This window comes from Ovis canadensis, chromosome 7, assembly GCF_042477335.2.
Source record: "Ovis canadensis isolate MfBH-ARS-UI-01 breed Bighorn chromosome 7, ARS-UI_OviCan_v2, whole genome shotgun sequence".
Lineage (NCBI taxonomy): Eukaryota > Metazoa > Chordata > Mammalia > Artiodactyla > Bovidae > Ovis > Ovis canadensis.
The window spans coordinates 66,112,198-66,138,138 of NC_091251.1; the positions used below are offsets into that span (position 1 = coordinate 66,112,198).

Here is a 25,941-nt window from a genome sequence, read left to right on the forward strand (position 1 = left end):
ATAATGACATAGTATGGGCTAAGTCTAACACACTCCCAGAATGTCTGTATACAACTGTCTACCATGTCTATGGATGTACAGCTCTACAGACATGCATCTGGGGTACACTTCTCTGAGGGTACACATCCAGGGGCTCTATAATCTTACCTTGATGGTAGCCAGGACCACCTCCATTATACCACACTGTCTTGGTGTCAGACCCTTGGCATCCTCTCGAATCATGTGCTCCTGGAAAACAGGTGAACAATTTCTTCTAAAATTACCAGTTCATTTGTTTAAAAACTGTTTTCAAACAAAATTTGTATAATCCTTGTACGCAGATATTTCCCATTTGAGACAACTTTTTCATATGAACACATTTAGTTGATGATAATGACAATTTTGTCAGATATTTAATAAAAATTCATTTTGCCCAAAGAAGAAATACTACATGTTAACTTAAAAAGCAGTGCTTTGATTCATATATGGCTTTATTTTTCACCTGCAAACTAATGTTATGGGGGGGAAAGGGAAGAGATAATCCTGGAAAATGTGTGTCCAAGCTTTTCCACATTAATCTCTGCTTCCTGTTCTGTCACACTGAAGAAGGTCAACCTTGGAAAGGACTTAAGAGGTAAATTTTAGCCTCATTCAATTATTACTGATAAAATCTACTTTAAGTACAATGCTCTCACTTTACTCACTTTCTAGGATCTCCTTAATGCTCAGTCATTAACAGGGAAATTCCCAAAGAGTTAACTGAATTCAGTTCTGGAGGTTTTTAATATTTTTATTTTTTATTTATTTATTTTTGTTGGTTTTTAATATTTTAAATTCAGTTATCAATATTTTAGAACTGATTTCCATAATAACAATGCATTTTCCTCATTGTTCACTATGAACTCTGTCTTCATCTAAAGTTATTTAGGGAAATGATGGTAGAAAGTTGAGGACAACAGTAAGGAAAACTTGTCTGGAGAAAAATTTTAAAATTCCTAACCCACAGACTGATACAATCTTCCCAGGGCAGCCACTATTCTAGTCAACAGCATTCAACAAATATTTCCTGAGTGCTTACTATGTGCCAGTACTGTTCTAGGTGACTGAGAGAGATTGTTTCATAAAAGAAAGACTTTTGTCCTCTGGAGCTTAATTTCTAACTTAGATAAGTGCGTCTCTGTGAATCAGAAGGAAAGCCAATATGGGTGGACATAGCGCTGAGAATGCATGGCTTGGTCAAGGGATCAGTGTCTTTGTTCAGTAATGAAAAGTACCTCTTTTTCTACGGGGCACAGCAAGTGGATCAAGGACCCCAATTCAGCTGTCATTCACTACCTTTGTGGGATACTTTGTGAAATGTACAAATTATACAGTCACACCCAGTGGCTCATCTTTCTATTCTAGTCCTTATGTTACTCTGTCATTTAGCAGGTGCCATGACTTTCTGAAGATAATCCCTGTTTTACTCACTTCTGTGACTTTCAGTGCCTGTCTTAGCAATTATCACCTGCTAGGCACTCAATATGTTTTTGGTAACTGAGTTGTACTTCTTCAGAATATCTTAAATGATTCCATATGCTTGAATGGAATTACACTCCCTTGAATATTGTTCAAAACTTGGTATAATGCTAGATTCATGGTATATACTTCTACATCTCACTGCATCCTTCTCTGATGTGGGGATTTTACCACAAACATATGAGTCTATTTAATATTTAAAAAATAAAGATATTAAATACCCATTGAGACTCAAAGAATAATGGGAAATTTTTGCCAAATTATAGAGAGAAATGCTTGAAGGCAAGTAAATAAATCTCTCTGGCTTTGTCAGTCTTGACTGGCTTTTCAGTGTGGTCATATTTTTTAATAAATGCTAATACATAATAAATGTTGGAACTACAGAAAAATACAATTCTTATAAGAAATGATTAACAATAACTTATTCAAATAAGGTAGTCTCCGAAAAAGGCTGTCAATGTGTTACTGCTTGCTTGTACGAAATTCATTGTCCCAGATGTATTTTTACTAACTGGTTTTGATATTGTATCACCTGTCCATAAAAATGTTATGCCAGATAAATCTGATCCCATAAAATAGTAATAAGTTGCACACACTTACAATAACTTACATTATAAAGTTCCAGAGGATGAAGTAATATAGAATATGTAAAAATCTAAATAAATCCTTGCTTAATGAATTAATTCTAAATCATAGTCACATGCAGAAAAGAAATTAGTTTCCTTCATTGTTCTATGTTCCTTGATTCTGTGTTCTTGTAAGTAAGGTAGTCATTTGTGAATATTTCTGTACAGGATTGCTGAATTTACTCACTAATACTATTATTTCATATGACACTTTACCTGTGGATCCAATCTGGTTTCAAACTAATACATGAAAAATGAAAAGACCCAGGATTTGAAATGAAAACAAAACATTGGAAGCAACATTCTAGTAAAATATGGGAAAACAGTTTTATAAAATTTGCAGTTCTGCCTAGAAGAGAACATAGCCAATATTCTTTCACATAGACTGGACCAATGTTTTCTTAGGTCATTCTCCTGAGGTAATAGAAATGAAAGCAAAATTCAACAAATGGGACCTAATCAAATGTACAAGCTTTCGGAAACCATAAACAAGACAAAAAGCCTACAGAATGGGAGAAAATATTTGCAAGTGATGCAACTGAGAAGAGTTTAATTTCGAAAATATTCAAACAGCTCATACAACTCAACAACAAAACATCCCAAACAACCCAATTGAAAAATGGGCAGAAGAAGCAGACTTTTATGGTTAGCAAAGGGGAAAGATGACAGGGATGGATAAAAGATGACTGGGATTTTCATATGCACATTACTAAGATAACTGATAGGGACCTACCATATACCACGGGTAACTCTACTCAATAATCTAAATGGGAAAATAATTGGAAAAATAATGGCTATATGTATAACTGAATGACTTTGCTGTACACCTGAAGCACAACATTGTAAATCAACTATATTCCAGTATACTTTTTTTAATTTTAAAAAGATGTAGTACATGTACATAATGCAGCCACAGGGATAAACTTAGATATTATCTACTAAGTGAATAATCTGAAAGACAAAGACCATAACGTGTCCCTTATATGTAGGATTTAAAGTGGGGCATAAATGAACCGATCTACCAAAGAAACAGACTCACAGACACAGAGAACAGACTTGTGGTTGGCCAGGGGAAAGTGGGTAGAGGACAGAGAGTTTGGGGTTAGCACATTCAAACCATTACCTATAGAATGGATAAACAATAAGGTCCTACTGTATATCACAAGTAACTCTGTTCAATATCTTTTGGTAAACACTAATGGTGAAGAATTTCAAAAACAATGTGTATATATATGTAAAACTGAACCATTTTACTATACAGCAGAAATTAGCACAACATAGTAAATCAACTATACTTCAACTGAAAAATGGTAGTTCTCTATTTTGGCTACAATTTTAATCTTTTACATAACAATACAGAAGACTTATTGCTCAGTAATTCAAATAATAATAACTAAATGGACCAATAACTTTAAAAACTCAAGGAACAATAATAGGAAAAATATGTTTTAAAACTAAGTTGTTTTTCTATCACCTATGAACAACAGGATTCTATTTTTAGTCCATGGGGTTGCAAAGAGTCGGGACACAACTGAGCGACTGAACTGAACTGAATGAATGAATGCTTTTAGAATATTTTTTTCATAATATGCTTTTAGTTTATTATAATCAAGATAATTCACTGAATTGAAGAAATTTTGAGGCCGCTAAAGGGATATAAGTGCTGTGGTTTCTGTGGACTCTGATGTTTCCCAGGTAGCATACATATGCCCACTGAGGATCCAGTCTCTCTCTCACTTAGTGTTCATAAGATTTGAACGGGGTTGACAGCACTCCTCAGCTCAGGTGGGGGTATGTGAATTAAGCCCAGTGGCATATGTCATCCCCCAGGCCACGGTGGTTGGCTTGGGAATGGTGATAATATTGCATTAGCACTGATGATGTGCCTGTGGACTTTGCTAGAATTTCCTGCATCAAGGTGGGTGTTCTTTTCTATAAAACTTCAAGTTCAAAAATGTTAGATATAAGCAGAGAACTGTCTTACAAACAGGAAAGGAGGATTGTTAAGGCAGTAAGTCAAGGGAAGAACAGAGTTGAAAGAGAGTAACTGGCTTCTGTAACATTGTTTGACTTCCTAATCAAGCAGTGATGGAAACCAGAGTTAGCCCAGAACTGTAAATTTTCATGGAGCTATAAATTCCTTCCTTGCTTTTGTTAGTCTGGCTTTCCATCACTTGAAACTGAAACAGTTATAGCTGATAAAGCATTCAACTCAGGAAGCTGAAGCTGGAGGAGATGCAGTATCTGTTTCCTGATGTCACACAGACCTACACACACTGCCAAGGCCATTTCTTTTGTAATAAGGGACTGTGATGTTTCACTTTTCCAGGTTTTCTATGAGAAACTTTCAAAAGAGGGGATAGAAATCTCAGGGAGGTAATAAGAGGGGTCAAGAAAATGATAGAGATCCAAGATCCAAAACAATAGTTTGACAATGGCATCTACTTTCTACTTTCCCTCTGAACCACCAACATCCCTGAATACTTGTGAGAAACAATCTCATGTGATGGTTCTGTCTTCTAAATGGATTATTGGCTTTTAACTGTTTTTCTGAAAAGGGGACAAAGTAGGTGATATAACAAGGTACTGCCATTATAGGGCATCTATTTCAACTCAGTAAGCAAATATGCAGTCACATGGATGCTCTTTCCCCTGTTGTGTACACACAAAACAGCCCCGATGATATGTAACCCTGAGCTGCCAGCCTGGGGAAGAGACAAGAGAATGCCCTCTGTGAGTGGAAAGAGGCATATTCTTTGCAGTTACCATGCAAAGATAATGACTACGTTATCATCACAACAATCCTCTGGGCCAAGGGTTAACACTGTCGTGATTTTACAAATGGCAAATCTGAAAATTAGACATGTTCAGTTCCTTGGCCAGTGTCACATATTTGGAGGCAGCTGAGGTAGAATGTGGTCAGTATCTGGAACCTACCCCCATGCTACACCATATTCTCATAGGTAGAAATAGAGCAAGAACATACATTTCAACTACAGGTACAAGTTTGGCCTATATGTGGTCCATTGATAAATGAATGTATAATAAAAAGTGGTATGTACTTACAATATTATTCAACCTCTAAAAGGAAGGAACTCTTGTTATATGGGACAATACTGAGGAAACTGCAGGACATTGTGCTAAGTGCGAAAAGTCCATTACAGAACAACAATATATATTTTAACCAGTCACATTTCTACTCTAGAGGGAAAAAAAAAAATCTGAGGTTCTTTAAACAACTGCAAAGTCCTGTGACTCTCAAGCAATAATAAAGGGTAGGATTGTTTATACAGCAAATCCTTGTTATAGTGGGGTTGATTATCTTGACAAGCTCAATGTCTGCTTTGATAAGTGTATTTTCCTGCATTAGGTTTCCTGCCTGAAGAGTTCTCTAGACTTTACTGGGTTTCTGTGGAGCACTCTTTGCCTTTCTTCATATAAAGCCAGTTCACGATAAAAATGAAAATATGCTAATTTATTTCAAAAGCAGTAATCCTGAATGCTTCAACACAGTCAAAAATTCCCAGCTGCCCTACGAATTGGAAAATAAAAAAGAATATATAGGGTGTGGGGAGAAGAAAGCACAATTCAGTCCCTCCATTTTACTCTAATTACTTCTTAGATTGTGAGATCTCAGACACACATCCTTAGTCCTTCTGTGTTGGATAGCACTACTAATAGGAGGCTGGTTTCTCACAGAACTGTAGTCAGTGCACTACCTTTTACAGACATATTCTTATTACCTTCAGTTTGGAGAGTTGTCCCAGATCTTTAGCTGCAATGAAAATCATCTGGGGTCCCTAGGAACACACACATAGAAAAGGAGAGAGACAACTTGTAAGATCTTCAGTAACAAAGTAGAAATGTAGTCAATAGACAGTGTTCTCTGTTTTACTGATTATGTTTGTGACTTTTATTTTATAGGCCCTAAATTGGTCTATTTTACAAATTGGATCTGGATACCTAGCAGATAGCTAGGGTTGTATCTGGCAATACAACTGTCCTCGCAAGCATCCTACTTTTGGAAGTTTCAGTCTGAGTTACTGCTCTGGCAGCCAGTTTAGGGTACAATGCGGATTACATCAGTGAGCTTACCTTTTATTTATTTATTTGTAGCAGAGGCAACTCCTTCCCTCCACTCCCTACCCCTTAAAATAAATTACATAAAATTTCAAGATCCAGAGCTGAAGAAGGTGGAGCTGGTCCTCCTGACATGCCATCCAAACTGTCAGAGCCCTGCCTTCTAACTCCTTCCTCAGCCAGAGGTTTTTCCCTAGCACCTCAAGGCCCTGAGGAAAGCTGAAAAAAACATCAGAATAAACGTTGTAAGCACTACTAGAATACTCATTAGTAGCCTAGAATGTAAATAGAGTGTGTAAGTAAAGCGACCCAACTTGCAGGTTGCCCTGACAGCCTCCCCTATTGGCCAATTAAGTGAAAGCTAGCTGATGTTAAAGAAATGCATTATGTATTATAGGAGAATAAGAGACATAAGTGTGTATGTTTCTATGTGTGATTTGGCTACCCATATGATTATACCACATACTCATGGCATGAAGTAAAACTCAGTCATTTATATTTAACACTCCCTGTCTGGTGATAAATCAACAAACATATGAATCTTTGCACCTTGGAACAATTTGCAAGAAAATATTTTCTATATAATTTCACTGGCTAAATTTCACTGAGTGTGCATGATTAATGGTGTCAATATGTATTTTAATTTATAATTATTCATTATTTATATCAACTGGTGTTTCTCAGTCACCAGAGCAAGTGCTTGGTAGGGTTATTTCTTTCTTTGCTTGGCTCAGGATATGTGAACTGAGTTAGCTGGTGTATGCAGTTGATCACTGTCTGACTTTGCTGTCATTGATCTTTTTGGTTCCTTTTTATTTCACTGTGTCTGATACAATCATGTCCATCAAATCCACTAAAAGATATCACCTATATTTACATCCAAGTGCAAAGGTGATTGATAAAAGCAAAAGGTTAAAAAAAAAAGAGTCCAGAGAGCAGGGTTAGATTTATCTTTATAAACTGTAAAAATGCAGGAAGAAACACAGCAAGCATATTCTAGCATATATCTGTTCTTCTGGGGTGAGGTTTCATAATAAAGAAAAAATGATTTGTGTAGACGAGATAGCCCTATAAATTGGGCTTTGATACATTTTTTTAAGAGATAAAGTTTGAAATATCAAGCAAGTGTGAAGTTTGACTACTATTCCCGCTATTGAAAAATGATTTGTAGTGGGGGTGGTGGAGAGTTGGATTGAGAGTTTGGGACTAGCAGATACAAACTACTATATATAGAATCGACAAACAAGGTCCTGTTGTATGAGACAGGGAAACTATATCCAACATCCTGTAATAAGCCATAATGGAAAATAAAATTGATTCATATAAGGAAATGTCATTGGAATGATCCTTGCTAAGCCACTGTATACCAAACCCTTTTCCCCAAAATGAATTTAATTACTATTTCATATGGATCAAAACCATTCATTGAAACAAAAACCAATTAGATGGGTTATTGGAAGTATAATCAAACATGAGTTTGACTACTTACTGTTTGATCTGTCAGAGGAGGGAGAACGATTTGTTTTTCTATTTTGTGAAGAACTAGCTTCCATAACTCTTTTAATACTCGCTTCAGGACTGTTCTCTCACAGATCTTTGCTGAGAGACTTAATCTAAAATAAAATACATAATTGCTTAGGAGTCTCTCAATGAGGCATCACCTTATTTTACTGATCACGAATTCACATTTTTCAGGGCTGAGATTAAGATACCTGAATAGGCCTTTATAATTTTCAGATGCTAAATTTCATTTACTGAAAACAAAATACATAATGTAAAAAATCTGTTTCATCGTATTTTATAAAATTCATTGTTTGGTAGAAAATGAATTCAGAGTATTTCTTTTCTTAAATTGCTTCCCAAATTGACATCAAGGCTCCCAAAGTACATGATTTTTCCTGCATTCCAGGGTTGCATGCCCATGTACATGGTATAGGCCAAATACCAAAGAAACACATTTTCATCACTAACTGGCATTGGATCTGCACAACGACATGGCAAACATGCATATGATTCACTCAAAAGCAAAACTCATTGCTATTTTTTCCCAATTTTCTTGAGATATTGGTATCTAACACTGTAAGTTTAAGGAGCACAAGACAATCACTTGATAAATGTACATGTTGTGAAATGGTCACTACAGTAAGTTTAGCTAACATCTATCACCTCACAGAGTTATATTGTTTGGCTTATAGTAAGAACTTTCAACATCTACCCTTAGAAATTTTCAAATACATGATACAGTATAGTATCCTATAAATACTGTACTCTCTCTCTCTCTCTCTCTCTCTCTCTATATATATATATATATGCTATCCTATAAATACTGTACTATATATATATGCTATCCTCAGTACTTATCTTACTGGAAGTTTGTATCCTTAGACTTTACTCATTCCCAACAGACACAAATTTGTTCTCTGAGTTCAGATTTTCTAGATTCCCAATTCACCAACTGTGGTAGGCTTAAAGTATTTACCAATTCTTCTCATGGTGAGATAATGATGGTAATGTCATTGAGCATTATATAACACTTTAGTTTAGAAATCTCTTCTGCAGATATTTCTGGGATTAGTATATCCATTTCAGAAATCAAACACCAGCTCAGAGAGGTTGGAGGGACTCATCTAAGGAAGTGAAGCTAGTGAGTGAGGGATGAGATTCAGTAGGTTGTCCAACAGCCCATGCTACCCTTGGTAAATGCACTTGTGCATGAAGGCCCAGCAGTATCTGAAGGCACAGTTCTGCACAAAGATTTATGGAAAGTACCATAACTTCCATTACTTGACACTGAACTCTGAGACTCTTTTAATAAAAGTTTATCAAACCTGTTGTACAGAGTGCCAAAGTTGGATCATATATTTCAGGGTAGCCTAATGAACTTTCTATAGTGCTACTAAGTACTTTGAATGGTTGGATGCAGAAATTACAAACTGGGATCTGATAGAGACAGAACTGACTTTTAAATATTTAAATATAAAATTAATACTAACACTTAAGGAGTTAATATCTAAAGGCATGTGATGTTTGAGAGTGAAAGAGGAGAGTGAAAAAGTTGGCTTAAAGCTCAACACTCAGAAAACGAAGATCATGGCATCTGGTCCCATCACTTCTTGAGAAATAGATGGGGAAACAGTGTCAGACTTTATTTTTTTCGGCTCCAAAATCATTGCAGATGGTGACTGCAGCCATTAAATTAAAAGACGCTTACTGCTTGGAAGGAAAGTTATGACCAAACTAGATAGCATGTTCAAAAGCAGAGACATTACTTTGCCAACAAAGGTCCATCTAGTCAAGGCTATGGTTTTTCCAGTGGTCATGTATGGATGTGAGAATTGGACTGTGAAGAAAGCTGAGTGCTGAAGAATTGATGCTTTTGAACTGTGGTCTTGGAGAAGACTCTTGGACTGCAAGAAGATCCAACCAGTCCATCCTAAAGGAGATCAGTCCTGGGTGTTCATTGGAAGGACTGATGTTGAAGCTGAAACTTCAATACTTTGGCCACCTCACGCAAAGAGTTGACTCATTGGAAAAGACTCTGATGCTGGGAGGGATTATGGGCAGGAGGAGAAGAGGACAACAGAGGATGAGATAGCTGGATGGCATCACTGACTCGATGGACATGAGTTTGACTTAACTCTGGGAGTTGGTAACGGACAGGGAGGCCTGGCGTGCTGTGATTCATGGGGTCACAAAGAGTTGGACACGACTGAGCAACTGAACTGAACTGATGTTTGAGAAGCAAAGGAAGAGATTTCCCAAACTCATTTTCACATAGAAGTATCTCTCCTAACACTGCTGTGTGTAGAACCTAGTATATAAAAATACATGACAGTGACCTACCCTGCAAGAAGGGGAGAGCTGGGGGGCCCTGGAGGCATAGCTGTGGAACTCTGTAGCCCCACAAGTTTGGAACCCATTGTTCAGAGGCAGTAGTTCTAGCTTGCTAGTAGATGGATATTCACTATATGGACACGGGGTAGAAACCAGATGATATGTCATGAAAAAAATAACAGAACCTATCCTCAGAGAAATTCTTTGGATGATTTGAGACACAATAAATCTGCCAATTTTGCAACAGCTGTGTCATTTCCATTTGCTAAAGCTCTGAGTTTAAAAACTGATCTTGTTTTTATGGTCAGCTCATATACTTGGTGTGCTATCTAACTCTGTTTAAACTGGATTTGAACCAATAGGAATAAAATTGTTGATATGTTTGCAGCTCTGCATGGGATTTCTATTAGCTGGAAATGGCCTTTATAGTTTGTTTTATAGAGTAGTGAGGTCTTGGTGGGGAACATGAAGCATAAAGAAATAAAGTGTTGTATAATATTTAGGGAGACTACACAAAGAGAGCCTGTACATTTATAATATAACACAGTTTTTAAGGGGATCATCTCAAAACCACCTTGAAGACTTTTGGCCCTAATAATTCATTTTAAACAACAAAAAACAGAGGGGAAATCTAGCAATTGCTTCCTTAATTTAGTCAGAGTTAACCAACTTGGTAATGTAAGCTGAACACATATATTTTGGAACCTGTCTATTTTGACTGATCACAGGACCAATTAACCAGACAATTTTCAAATGTTATATATACTTGCTGACAAGAGAGATATCTTGCCATACAGTTGACCACATTTTTATAAAAAGGTATCCACCTGTTTTTACCTCCCTCTGGAATTCCCATCTCCCATTTTCATACATACAAACCCTATCTGCCTTTAAAGAAGACCTAACACAAATGATAATTATGCTGATCATCTGAATAGGAGACTACTGCATTATCCCTTATTGCATTTATCTGCTATACTTTTCTTTTTTTTTCTTTCTAACCTGTTAGTTCCTTGAGAACAGAATTGATATCTGACTTTTTAAAAGGTCCCCTAATAAGTAGATTTATGGTTATACATTCTGTATTAGCCCCCAAATTTCCAAGCTCTCCATACCTATCTCTTCCTCAAATTTTAAAATCTTACAGATTTTTAAAGTTCACTGATGTTTTTCTATTTTTACAGTCTCTTTCTACTAAGAATGTGAGGAAGTTACATATGATGATATAATAAAGTATAATTAGATAAAGAAGAGACTATTTTAAGACTGACTAAAACAATAATTGAAATATATTGAAAAGAAGGGCCAACCTAGTTTATGTATTAGCTCTGTTTTATGGATGCTGAAATGGAGTCAGAGTCCCTTAACTAGTAGAATACTGGAGTGGGTTGCCATTTCCTTCTCCAGGAATGTTTTATAGAGTAGTGAGGTCTTGGTGGGGGAAGAAGGAATCTTTCTTCCCTACTGAGGGATCAAAGCTGCAACTCTTGTGTCTCCTGTATGGACAGGCAGATTCTTCACCACTACAGCACCTAGGAAGCCCTAGTAGGTAACAGTACTGGAATAATTCAAAACTTTCTGTATGTTTCACAACTCTTGGTTACAGCATATGCAAAAATAAATAGTTCTGCCAGTGATAAATGTGTACCTCTGAACTGCTGACTGGAAATCTCTAAACAGAAGGCATTCTGGTAGGAGTTTTAAGAGGTTCAGGATTGTTTTATCCTGCTCTCCACTCACCATCACAGTCACAACTAAATGGTAGTTTCTGTGAATCAATTGTCTCATCCATAGAAAAGAGTCATGGCAAAAACGTCAAGGGGTTGTTAGGAAATTAGGCAATAGGAGTAAAGTGTCTATTAAGATCCTAAAGATATGAAGATGGCTTTTCCTCTTTCTTCCTCTTCTCTCCCTCCTTGCTTCTAATTTTTTCTTCTACACCACCTGCCTACCTATTTCTTGCTAAGCTACCTAATTACCTATTCACCTCTCTTATATATATTTCTTCATAGCAAACAGAAAATAAGAATTTTTATAACAAATACTAAAATTAAAGTGATAAGAACATTAGCATTACTTATGCAGTAAGGTTATAAGCAAAGGGAAATGAAATTAAAGGAGAAGTTATTAATATATAGGGAAGGTTCTTACTAATTCCTTCTTTGCTGTTCTTATCTTTAACAAAAGGTAATGTATCCTTCTTATTTATCTTGGTCTCATTGGTTTTAATTAATTTGTCACAACAATATTAAATGAGGTAATATAAGTAAAGTAGTAGATATTACGCTGGTCCCTTGGTAGGCATTCAAAATTATGTTCTCCTTTTCTACTTTCAGTTCTGGTTTCAAGTATCACCGTTGAAGAAATCATACCTCTTGTTGTTTTGGATCAATGGTTTCCAATTTTGGACACATTTGAAAATACAGGTGCCTACTCCAAACTTACAAAACTAGAACTTCTAAGAGGAAGGGACCAAATAGAAAGGGAAACAAGCCAACCTTTTTAGTTAAGAACACTATCTTAGTTGGTCATGAAGGCCCGTTGGTCATGAAGGCCTCCTTTCCCACCCATTCCACCACTACTGAACTGAAATCTCAATGGAGTCAAGTACTTTGACTCTCCATCATCACTGTCCAGTGTCTAGATTATAGCGTTTGATGCAAATGGACACTAAGTAAATAGCTGATGAAGGTGGGACAAGGCAGCAATTTACTTGTCCCTGGGCTGAATTGATTCTAGTCATATCTGTGCTATTATCTTCTTCAGCAGGTTTCCGGCATGAACTTGGATATTCTGGACTTACTTCTATCTATCTCCACATCCAAATGTTATCTGAGAAGCATGAAAGTCCTAATCTCTCTGTGCCTCAGAATAGCAGCCTCCTTAGTTACCAATACTTATTTCCTCTCCACTTTCCCTTTTCTGTACGTAGTCATTCCTTCTATTTTCCCATCTAGTAATGAATTAAGAGTTTTGTTTTTTTGTTAATGAACTGATCTATTTCTGTAGAAGCCCTTTAAAACTGTCCTACATAGAGGAAAACTATTTTTCCCCCCTCAAATGCCTATCTGCTGAACTTAAGGCAGTGTATAAAGAGAAAATTGAGCAGAATACTTACGTTTTGTCCAAGAAGTCCATGAGAGGTCTTAATACAATCTCTGCATCCATTGCTGCACTGTTCTTATTAGATGCAGTATTTCCATTTGTTCTCATTTGATTTAGTTCGAAACTCATTTGTTTTATACACCCTTCAATGATAAGCTGGAAACTGAAAATAGAGAATATAAATTATGGAATAAAGCAAATAATTATGGTTTCCTTTGTCTGTGTCTGTTAAATTCACCCCAGGGAGTTTGATTTGTTTCCAATGGCATGATTTCCTTTGCTCATTAGTTTTCAAACTTATTGTTCAACTGCAAAGTTTTTTGTTGCAATGAAAACTTACTTGGAACCCTTATATGTAAAGAAGATAAGAAAGACACTTTTTGGGTTGAATTAATTTGAGTGGGGGATCATTCGGTCCCCATCTCTCCCAGTAACAGCTGAGTTTCTCAAAGCACTGTTTTAAATGACATTTTCTTACTGGTTTTTAACAGTTGGTCACTCCTTCTTCAGTTAGCCCCTGGGACTCAACACCTTCTTGGCTTTCCTCCAGCCTCATTGGCTGCTCTTCTTCCATTGTCTGGCCTCTACCTCTAGCCTGGCTTAGCATATTAAAACACAGAATGCCTGGGTAGTTTTAATTTCAGATAGTGAATTTTTTTTTTTTTTTTTTTTAGTGTAAGTATGCCCCATGTAATATTTGGGGCATATTTATACTAAAGATTACCTATTTTTATATGGAGTTCAAATTTAATTTGACATATGCTATATTTTATCTGGCAACCCTATATTGGCAAGCCAACTTCTAGGCTCAGTCCAGTATTAACAAACACTAACTGTATGAGAGGAGACAAGTTGTAAAGGTAAGCACACTGGAAAGTGGGCTTGGATAAATCAAGGCATAGCTTAAATAAAACCACTTAGTTTACACCTAGGATATTTCATAATCTATGAACACTTTGAAGTAAAACTAGACAAAATCATCCTTTAAATTTTACTACCACAAGCAAATTAATAATTTGCTTAACATTTAAAGTATAGGAGATAGAAAATTAAAATTAAAAAATTTAAATTAATTAAAATTTCTCTTTAGCTCTATAGAGAAAGTACTGTAAAGGAATGATGAAAGAAGCATTAAAAGTAATAAAAAGCAAAGTTTACCCCTTTTACCATTTGTATAATGATTTAACTAAACATTTAATGAAGAGAACTTAAGCTAAATATACTGAAACCAGAAAAGCTCCTTATGAACAGTTTGTAGGACAAACTCATCTTTGTACCAAAATAAAAAACGTATAAGTAGAGGTGACAAGCCTAACAAGGCTGGTGATAGCAGGTTGTCCAAGAAAAGAATGTTAGTTCAACTTTAAAAATTACCCCAAAGTTATAACTTTTAATGTATTTTTAAATGTTAATCTAAAAAGGTATAGCTTTTTAGAAATCTTATCAAAAGAGTAAATAAACACCTTGCTGCTAAGTCACTTCAGTCGTGTCCGACTCTGTGTGACCCCATAGACGGCAGCCCACCAGGCTCCCCCATCCCTGGATTCTCCAGGCAAGAACGCTGGAGTGGGTTGCCATTTCCTTCTCCAAAATAAACACCTTAGTTAGCTTAAAAGCAGCCACTAAGTACAGGAAACATAGAGAGTCTCAAACTCAAGGAGAAATATGCCAAGACACGTACTAATCAAACAAAAATTATATTCAAAGAAAAAATATTAAAAGCAGCAAATGAAAAGCAAAAAATAACATACAAGCGAACCCCCATAAGGTTACCAACTGATTTTTCAGCAGAAACTCTACAGGCCTTAGGGAGTGGCAGAATATATTTGAAGTGATGAAAGGGAAAAACCTACAACCTAGATTACTCTACCCAGCAAGTATCTCATTCAGATTCAATGGAGAAATTAGAAGCTTTAAAGAGAAGCAAGAGCTTAAAAGAACGCAATATCACCAAACAGCCTTACAACAAATGTTGAAGGAACTTCTCTAGGTGGGAAACATAAGAGAAGAAAAGACCTACAAAAACAGACCCAAAACAATTAAGAAAATGGTAATAGGAACATATATATATAGCCCGTCCCTGGCGGCTCAGACAGTAAAGAATCTGCCTGCAATGAAGGAGACCTGAGTTCAATCCATGGGTTGGGAAGATCCCCTGGGAGGAGGGCATGGGAACCCACTCCATTCTACTTGCCTGGAGAATCCCCATGGACAGAGGAGCCTGGCAGGCTGCATCCATGCGGTTTCAAAGAGTTGGACACGACTAAGCATGCATATGAATAATTACCTGATATAAACCGATTAAATGTTCTAATCAAAAGACACAGACAGGCTGGATGGGTTAAAAAAACAAGACCTATATATAAATGCTGTCTATAAGACATCCACTTCAGACCTAGAGACACATAAAGACTGAAAGTGAGGGGTTGGAAAAAGATATTTCATATAAATGGAAATAAAAAGAAAGCAGAGTAGTAATACTTATATCAGACAAAATAGACCTTAAAATAAAGACTGTTATAAGGGACAAGGAAGGACACTATATAGTGGTCAAGGGATCAGTCCAAGAAGAAGATATAACAACGATAAATATTTATGTACCTAACATAGGAGCACCTCGATACATTAAAAGAAATGCTAACAGCCATAAAAGGGGGACTCAACAGCAAACCAACAATAGTGGGGAAATTTAACACCCCACTTATACCAATGGACAGATCATCCAGACAGAAAATTAATAAGTAAACACAAGCTTTAAATGACACACTAGATCAGACAGACTCAACTGAAATATATAGGACACTCCACCTGAAAGCAGCAGAATACCCTTTATTCTCAAGTGTACATGGAACATTCTCCAGGATACATCACATCCTGAGTCACAAATCAAGTCTTGATAAATGTAAGAAATTTGAAGTCATAACAAGCATCTTTTCCAAACACAACGCTATGAGATTAGACATTGATTACAAGAAAAAAAGCTGTAAAAAGTACAAACACGTGGAGGCTAATTAATATGCTACTAAATAACCAAGAGATCACTGAGGAAATCAAAAGATACATAGAAACAAATGACAATGAAAACATGGTGACTCAAAACCTATGGGATGCAGCAAATGCTTTTCTAAGAGGGAAGTTTATAGCAATATAATCCTACCTTAAGAAATGAGAAAAATCTCAAACAACCTAACCTTACACCTAAAGCAACTAGAGAAAGAACAAGCAGCAAAATGCTAAGTTAGCAGAAGGAAAGAATCATAAAATTTAGAACAGAAGTAAACTAGAAATGAAAACAATAGCAAAGATCAATAAACTAAAAGCTGGTTCTTTGATAAACAAAATTGATAAAGGTTTAGCCAGACTATCAAAAAAAAGGAAGAGGCTTCAAAGCCATAAACTTATTGGGCTGGCCAAGAAGTTTGTTCCAGTTTTTCCATTACATCTTACAGAAAAAAACCCAAACAAATATTTTGGCCAACCCAATAGAAATGAAAAAGGAGAAATTACAAATTGATACCATAGAAATACAGAGGATAGTAAGACTATTACAAGCAATTGTATGCCAATAAAATGGAAGACATGGGCCGATTTTTAGAAAGGCACAGCCTTCCAAGACTAAACCAGGAAGAAATAGAAAATGTCAACAGACCAATCACCAGTAATGAAATTGAAACTGATTAAAAATCTTCCAGCAAATAAAAGTTCAGGAAAAGATAGCTTTACAGGTAAACTTTATCAAACATTTAGAGAAAAGCTAACAACCATCCTTCTCAAACTCTTCCCAAAAAAACCAAAAAACTTTTGAGGGAGGAACACTCCCAAGCTCATTCTATAAGGCCACCATCACCCTGATACCAAAACCAGACAAAGATATCACACATCCACATCCACAAAAATGACACACACGTATCACTGATGAACACAGAAGCAAAATCCCCAACAAAGTACTAGCAAATAGAATCTAACAACATATAAAAGTATCATACACCATGATCAAGTGGGATTTATCCCAGGGATGCAAGGATTCTGCAACATACACAAACCAATCAGTGTAATACACCACACTAACCAACAGAGGAATAAAAACTCTATGATCATCTCAACAGATGCAGGAAAAGCTTTTGACAAAATTCAACACCCATTTACAATTAAAAAGCTCTTCAGAATGTAGGCGTAGAGGGAACTTACCTTAATTAATAAAGGCCATATTTTACAAGCCCACAGCTATTAATAACAATATGCCCAATGGTGAAAAACTGAAAGCATTTCCTCTAAAATCAGGAATAAGACAAGGATGTCCATTCTTGCCACTATTATTCAGCATAATTTTGGAAGTCCTAGCCATGGCAATCAGAGAGGAAAAAGAATCCAAACTGAAAGAGAAGTAAAACTGTCACTGTTTACACATGACATAATACTATATATAAGGAATCCTAAAGAGGCCACCAGAAATCTACTGGTACTAATCAATGAATTTGATGAAGTTGTATGATACAAAATTAAAACACAGAAATCTCTTGCATTCCTATACACTAGCAAAAAAGATCAGGGAAAGAAAATACGGAAACAATCCAATTTACCATTGAAACAACAACAAAAAAAAATACCTAGGAATAAACCTACCTAAGGAAGCAAAAGATCTGTACTCAGAAAACTATAAGATACTGATGAAAGAAAGAAAGACCACACAGACAGATGGAGAGATATACCATATTCTTGGATCAGAAGAATCAATATTGTGAAAACAACTATATTATCCAAAGCAATTCAAAGCAATCTCTATCAAGTTACCAATAACAGTTTTCACAGAATTAGAACAAAAAATTTTAGAATTTGTATTGAAACACAGAAGACCCCAAATAGCCAAAAGCAATCGTAAGAAAGAAAAAATGGAGTTGGAGGAATCAGGCTCCCTGACTTTAGACTGTACTACAAAGCTACAGTAATCAAGACAGTATGGACACACACACACACACACACGCATGCACGCACGCACACACACACACACAAATACAGATCAATGGAACAGGACAGAAAGCCCAGAGATAAACCCTCCCACCTATGGTCACCTAATCTATGACAAAGAAGCCAAGAATATAAAATGGAGAAAAGTCTGTCTCTTCAATAAGTGGTACTAGGAAAACTGGAGAGCTAAAGCTAAAAGAATGAAATTAGAACACTCCCTAACACCATACACAAAAATAACCTCAAGTTCATTAAAGACCTAAATGTAAAGCCAGACACTATAAGTCTCTAACAGGAAAACATAGGCAGAATACTCTTTGACATAAGTCACAACAAAATCTTTTTTGACCCACTTCTTAGAGTAATGAAAATAAAAACAAAAATAAACAAGTGGCATCTAAGTAAACTTAAAAGCTTTTGCACAGCAAAGAAAACCATAAACAAGACAAAAAGACACCCTCAGAATGGGAGAAAATATATGAAGCAACTGACAAGGATTAATCTCCAAAATATACAAACAGCTCTTGCAGCTCAATATAAAAACAAAGAACACCAACAAAAAATGGGTAGAAGACCTAAACAGGCATTTCTCCAAAGAAAGCATACACATGGACCACAGGCATATGAAAAGATATCAGCATTACTAATTATCTGACAAGTGCAAATCAAAACTATCATCTCACACTGGTCAGAATGGCCATCAAAAAATTTACAAACAATAAATGCTGGAGAGGGTGGGGAGAAAAGGGAACCCTTCTAAACTATTGGTGGGAATGTAAACTGATACAACCATTATGGAGAACAGTATGGAGGTTCCTCAAAAAACGGAAAATAGAACACTATATGACCCAGAAATCCCACTCCTGGGAATATACCCAGAGAAAACCGTAATTTCAAAAGATATATGCACCCCAAAGTTCACTGCAGGACTACAATAGCCAGGACATGAAAGCAAGCTAAGTTTCCATCAACAGAAGAATATGCCATAAATATACATATATATACATATATATATATATACACACACACACACATACACATACATACACATACACACATACATACATATAACTCAGCCATAAAAAGGAATGGAATTGTGTCATTTGTAGAGACATGGATGGACCTAGAGACTGCCATACAGAGTGAAGTCAGAAGGAGAAAAGGAAAAAAGGGAAATTTTATAGTAATGCATATATGTGGGATCTAGAAAAAGGGTACTGATGAAACTATTTGCAAAGCAGAAATAGAGACATAGACCCAGAGAACAAACATATAGAATACCAAAGGTGGCATGGAGGGGCTGGGCTGAATTGGGAGATTGAAATTGACATATACACATTACCATGTATAAAATAAATAACTAATGAGAACCTACTGTATAGCATAGGGTACTCTACTCAATGCTCTGTGGTAACCTCAATGAGAAGGAACTCCAAAAAGGAAGGGATATATGTATACTTACAGCTGATTCACTTTGCTGTTTGGCATAAATTAGCACAACATTGTAAAGCAACTATAATAATTTTTTTTATAAAAGCATTCAAGCTCAACAATTACTTTATCTTAATATCAACAAAAGCAAAATCAACCCCAAGGTGTTACACTGGGCTAATCTATTAACCAATAGATACAATAATGTTAATATAAGTAACAAGAAATACTTCTCCTTGCATAATCTATATAAGTAACTAATATCATACTGATAGTTAAAAGCAAATAAGAGGTGGCAAGAATGCACAGAAGAACTACAGAAAAAAGGTCTTAATGATCTGGATAACCATGCTGGTATGATCACTCATCTAGAGCCAGACATCCTGGAGAGTGAAGTCAAGTGGGCCTAAGAAGCATTACTACAAAGCTAGTGGAGGTGATGGAATTCCAGCTGAGCTATTTCAAATCCTAAAAGATGATGCTGTTAAAGTGCTGCACTCAATATGCCAACAGATTTGGAAACTCATCAATGGCTACAGGACTGGAAAAGGTCAGTTTTCATTCCAAAAGAAAGACAATGCCAAAGAGCACTCAACTACTGTACAATTGCAGTCATTTTACATGCTAGCAAGGTTATGCTCAAAATCATTCAACCTAGGCTTCAACAGTACATGAACCAAGAACTTCTAGATGTACAAGCTGGATTTACAAAAGGCAAAGGAAAAAGAGATCAAACTGGCAATATCTGTTGGATCACAGAAAAAGGAAGGGAATTCCAGAAAAACATGTGCTTCATTGACGGTACTAAAACCTTTGACTGTGTGGATCACAACAAACTGTGGAAAATTCATAAGGAGATGGGAATACCACACTACCTTACCTGCCTCCTGAGAAACTGGTATACAGGTCAAGAAGCAACAATTAGAACCAGACATGGAACAATGGACTGTTTCAAAACTGGGAAAGGAGTATGTCAAGGCTATATATTGTCACCTTGCTTATTTAAATAAGATGCAGAGTATATCATGCAAAATGCTGGTCTGGGTGAAGCACAAGCTGGGATCAAGTTTGCTGGGAGAAATATCAATCACTTCAGATATGCAGATGATACCACTCTAATGGCAGAAAGCGAAGAGGAACTAAAGAGCCTCTTGATGAAGGTGAAAGAGGAGAGTGAAAAATCTGGCTTAAAACTCAACATTCAACAATTGAAGATCATGGCATCCAGTCCTATCACTTCATGGCAAATAGATGGGTAAAAATGGAAACAGTGAAAGACTATTTTCTTGGGCTCCAAAATATCAACGGATGGTGATTGCGGCCATGAAATTAAAAGACACTTTCTCCTTGGAAGAAAAGCTATGAAAAACCTGGACAGTGCATTAAAAAGCAGAGACATCACTTTGCCAACAAAGGTCTGTATAGTCAAAACTACGGTTTTTCCAGTAATCATTTATAAATATATTAGACCATAAAAAAGGCTGAGAGCTAAAAAATTGATGCTTTTGAGTTGTGGTTTTGGAGAAGACTCTTGAGAGTCCCTTGGACTGCATGGAGATCCAACTAGTCCATCCTAAAGGAAATCAGTCCTGAATATTCACTGGAATGATGCTGAAGCCGAAACTCCAATACTGTGGCCACCTGATGCAAAGAACTGACTCACTGGGAAAGATACAGATGCTGGGAAAGACTGAAAGCGGGAGGAAAAGGGGGTGACAGAGGATGAGATGATTGGTTGGCATCACTGATTCATTGGCAATGAGTTTGAGCAAACTCCTGGAGATAGTGAAGGACAGGCAAGCCTGGGTGCTGCAGTCCAGGGGGTGAAGAGTTAGACATGACTGAGTGACTGAACAACAACAGCAGCAAATAAATGCAATTAAACATTAAGCTACTTATTAAATACACTTTAACCCAAGATAGGCAGGCACTCAAGAAAGACTAAAAAAAGATTTAACTAAGTCTGTGAGGTGTAATCCTTAGTATTATAGTTTTCACTCTTTATATCCTCCAACACCAACTTTGGTGGTTCCTAACTAAACAGCCTGAAGTAACAGGCAAATTTGGCCTTGGAATACAGAATGCAGGGCAAAGACTAATAGAGTTTTGCCAAGAAAATGCACTGGTCATAGCAAACACCCTCTTCCAATAACACAAGAGAAGACTCTACACATGGACATCACCAGATGGTCAACACCGAAATTAGATTGATTATATTCTTTGCAGCCAAAGATGGAGAAGCTCTATACAGTCAACAAAAACAAGACCAGGAGCTGACTGTGGCTCAGATCATGAACTCCTTATTACCAAATTCAGACTTAAATTGAAGAAAGTAGGGGAAACCACTAGACCATTCAGGTATGACCTAAATCAAATCCCTTATGATTATACAGTGGAAGTGAGAAATAGATTTAAGGGACTAGATCTGATAGATAGAGTTCCTGATGAACTATGGAATGAGGTTTGTGACATTGTACAGGAGACAGGGATCAAGACCATCCCCATGGAAAAGAAATGCAAAAAAGCAAGATGGCTGCCTGAGGAGGCCTTACAAATAGCTGTGAAAAGAAAAGCAAAAAGCAAAGAAGAAAAGGAAAGATATAACCATATGAATGCAGAGTTCCAAAGAATACCAAGAAGAGATAAGAAAGCCTTCCTCAGCGATCAATGCAAAGAAATAGACGAAAAGAACAGATGGGAAAGACTAGAGATCTCTTCAAGAAAATTAGAGATACCAAGGGAGCATTTCATGCAAAGATGGGCTCGATAAAGGACAGAAATGGTCTGGACCTAACAGAAGCAGAAGATATTAAGAAGAGGTAGCAAGAATACACAGAAGAACTATACAAAAAGATCTTCATGACCTAGATAATCACAATGGTGTGATCACTCATCTAGAGCCAGACATCCTGGAATGTAAAGTGGGCCTTAGGAAGTATCACTATGAACAAAGCAAGTGGAGGTGATGGCATTCCAGTGGAGCTATTTCAAATCCTGAAAGAAGATGCTGTGGAAGTGCTGCATTCAATATGCCAGCAAATTTGGAAAACTCAGCAGTGGCCACAGGACTGGAAAAGATCAGTTTTCATTCCAATCCCAAAGAAAGGCAGTGCCAAAGAATGCTCAAACTACCGCACAATTGCACTTTCTCACACGCTAGTAAAGTAATGCTCAAAATTCTCCAAGCCAGGCTTCAGCAATACATGAACCATGAACTTCCAGATGTTCAAGCTGGTTTTATAAAAGGCAGAGGAACCAGAGATCAAATTGCCAACATCTGCTGGATCATGGAAAAAGCAAGAGGGTTCCAGAAAAACATCTATTTCTGCCTTATTGACTATGCCAAAGCCTTTGACTGTGTGGATCACAATAAACTGTGGAAAATTCTGAAAGAGATAGGAATACCAGACCACCTGACCTGCCTCTTGAGAAACCTATATGCAGGTCAGGAAGCAACAGTTAGAACTGGACATGGAACAACAGATTGGTTCCAAATAGGAAAAGGAGTAAATCAAGGCTGTTTATTGTCACCCTGCTTATTTAACTTATATGCAGAGTACATCATGAGAAATGCTGGGCTGGAAGAAGCACAAGCTGGAATCAAGATTTCCAGGAGAAATATCAATAACCTCAGATATGCAGATGACGCCATGCTTATGGCAAAAAGTGAAGAGGAACTAAAAAGCCTCTTGATGAAGGTGAAAGTGGAGAGTGAAAGAGTTGGCTTAAAGCTCAACATTCAGAAAACGAAGATCATGGCCTCTGGTCCCTTCACTTGATGGGAAATAATGGGGAAACAGTGTCAGACTTTATTTTTTGAGGTTCCAAAATCACTGCAGGTGGCGACTGTAGCCATGAAATTAAAAGACGCTTACTCTTTGGAAGAAAAGTTATAACCAACCTAGATAGCATATTGAAAAGCAGAGACATTACTTTGCCAACAAAGGTCCATCTAGTCAAGGCTATGGTTTTTCCAGTGGTCATGTATGGATGTGAGAGTTGGACTGTGAAGAAAGCTGAGCACCAAAGAATTGATGCTTTTGAACTGTGGTGTTGGAGAAGACTCTTGAGAGTCCTTGGACTGCAAGGAGATCCAACCTGTCCATTCTAAGGGAGATCAGCCCTGGGATTTCTTTGGAGGGAATGATGCTAAAGCTGAAACTCTAGTACTTTGGCCACCTCATGCGAAGAGTTGACTCATTGGAAAAGACTCTGATGCTGGGAGGGATTGTGGGCAGGAGGAGAAGGGGACAACAGAGGATGAGATGGCTGGATGGCATCACTGACTTGATGGACACGAGTCTGAGTGAACTCTGGGAGTTGGTGATAGACAGGGAGGCCTGGCATGCTGCGATTCATGGGGTCGCAAAGAGTTGGACATGACTGAGTGACTAAACTGAAGTAAACAGCAGAAAATACTAAGAGATTTAAATAGCGGAGACTCTGAGCATATCCAGTCGTCCTCTGTATTGTCTGTTACTCTCAACTTCAACAATAAGTATGATTATAATACACACACAAGCAGGCAAGAAAAAAGCCAGTTAGGTAACGAGGGTAAATTAATCACATCTTGGGAATGGTGAGAAGGAGTTACCAGGTAATAATAAGAAAGCTGTACTGTATGCAGGTCAAGAAGCAACAGTTAGAAGCAGAAATGGAACAATGGACTGGTTCAAAACTGGGAAAGGAGTATATCAAGACTGTATATTTTCATCCTATTTATTTAACTTAGATGCAGATACATCTACATCTGCATCTGGGTAGATGAATCACAAGCTGGAATCAAGATTGTCAAAAGAAATCAACAACCTCAGATATGAAGATGATACCATTCTAATGGCAGAAAGTAAAGAGCAACTAAGGGTGAAAGAGAAGAGTGCAAAAGCTGACTTAAAAATCTACATTCAAGAAATGAATATCATGGCTTCTGGTCCCATCACTTCATGGCAAACAGATGGGGAAAAAGTGGAAACAGTGATAGATTTTCTTTTCTTAGCTCCAAAATCACTGTGGACAGTGACTGCAGCCATGAAATTAAAATACACTTACTCCTTGGGAGAAAAGCTATGACAGACCTAGATAGCATATTAAAAAGCAGAGACAATTATTTGCCAACAAAAGTCCACATGGTCAAAGCTATGGTTTTCCAGTAATTGTGCATGATGAGAAAGTAGGCTGAACACCAAAGAATTAATGCTTTCAGACTGTGGTGCTGGAGAAGACTCTTGAGAGTCCCTTGGACTTTAAGGAGATCCAAGCAGTAGATCCTAAAGGAAATCAACCCTGAATATTCATTGGAAGGACTGATGCTGAAGCTTCATTACTTTGGCCACCTGATGCAAAGAACCGACTCATTGGAAAAGACCCTGATTCTTGGAAAGATTGAAGGGAATAGACAAAGGGGTGGCAGAGGATAAGATGGTTAGATTGCATCACTGACTCAATGGACATGAACCTGGGCAAACTCTGGGAGACAGTGGAGGACAGAGGAGCCTGGTGTGTGTAGTCCATGAGGATGCAAAGAGTCGAACATGACTTAGCGACTGAACATCAACAAGAAGTAGCGGTAGGTACTTGGAGCAATATATAGGAAAGGTAAATCATGTTGGAAAACATTTGACCTGGTTGATTTACCACTAGGTCATCAGTGATCCAGCTGACTGTAGTATTAAGCACCTTTGAAATAGCTACTTTCTTAGAACTGATTCTTAAATCAGTGAATTGAGGTGGAGGCTTGACTGAGCAGAAGGTATGATACTCATGATCCAAAAATGTACAAACAGTCTCCTACAACAGACCCATATGGTAAACACCCACGAGAAGACAGCTCTGTGTGTGGGATCAGACATATGGAGGAAGGATTACCAGAGAATAAGAGAGAATGCTCTTCTACCCTACCATTAATCCAGGCTGAATCAACACTAGCATCTGACCTGAAAATCTTCTGTCTCTATCAACTTTTGGTAAAGTCACCTAAAGAGTCTTTTTTTCTATCCATTTTCTGCTTGAAAAGTTTTTATTGATCAGTAGGGCTTCAGGTGGCTCAGCAATAAAGAATCCACCTGTGATGCAGAAGACACTGGTTTGAACCCTGGGTTGGGAAGGTCTCCTGGAGAAGAGCATGGCAACCCACTCCAATATTCTTGCCTGAAGAATCCCATGAACAGAAGAGCCGGGCAGGCTATAGTCCAAAGAGTTGGACATGACTCAAGCAACTGAACACACATACACACACACACACAGTACCAGATAATAACGACAGACTCTATGAGCACTTGAGAAGCCACAGAACACACACAGAATTCCTATGAAATGTTCCTGATTTTTAAAATTTATTTAATCCAGCTAGCCACTGGTACCCAAGATTAAAAGAAGTGTAATAAACCAAAGAACTAAACTGCAA

General features: G+C 37.2%; 1 protein-coding gene across 2 annotated transcripts in view; it reads right to left on the bottom strand.

The window, feature by feature from the left end:
• The window catches only part of UNC13C (unc-13 homolog C), a 701,596-nt gene that overhangs the window by 71,308 nt on the left and 604,347 nt on the right, over positions 1 to 25,941 (bottom strand). For both annotated transcript variants that reach the window (XM_069596439.1, XM_069596440.1), the window contains 4 exons: positions 13,156 to 13,305; positions 7,693 to 7,816; positions 5,867 to 5,923; positions 148 to 228 (listed from right to left, as the gene is read on the bottom strand). In XM_069596439.1, coding sequence (XP_069452540.1) covers positions 148 to 228; positions 5,867 to 5,923; positions 7,693 to 7,816; positions 13,156 to 13,305 — 412 coding nt within the window. The remainder of the gene's footprint in view (positions 1 to 147; positions 229 to 5,866; positions 5,924 to 7,692; positions 7,817 to 13,155; positions 13,306 to 25,941) is intronic.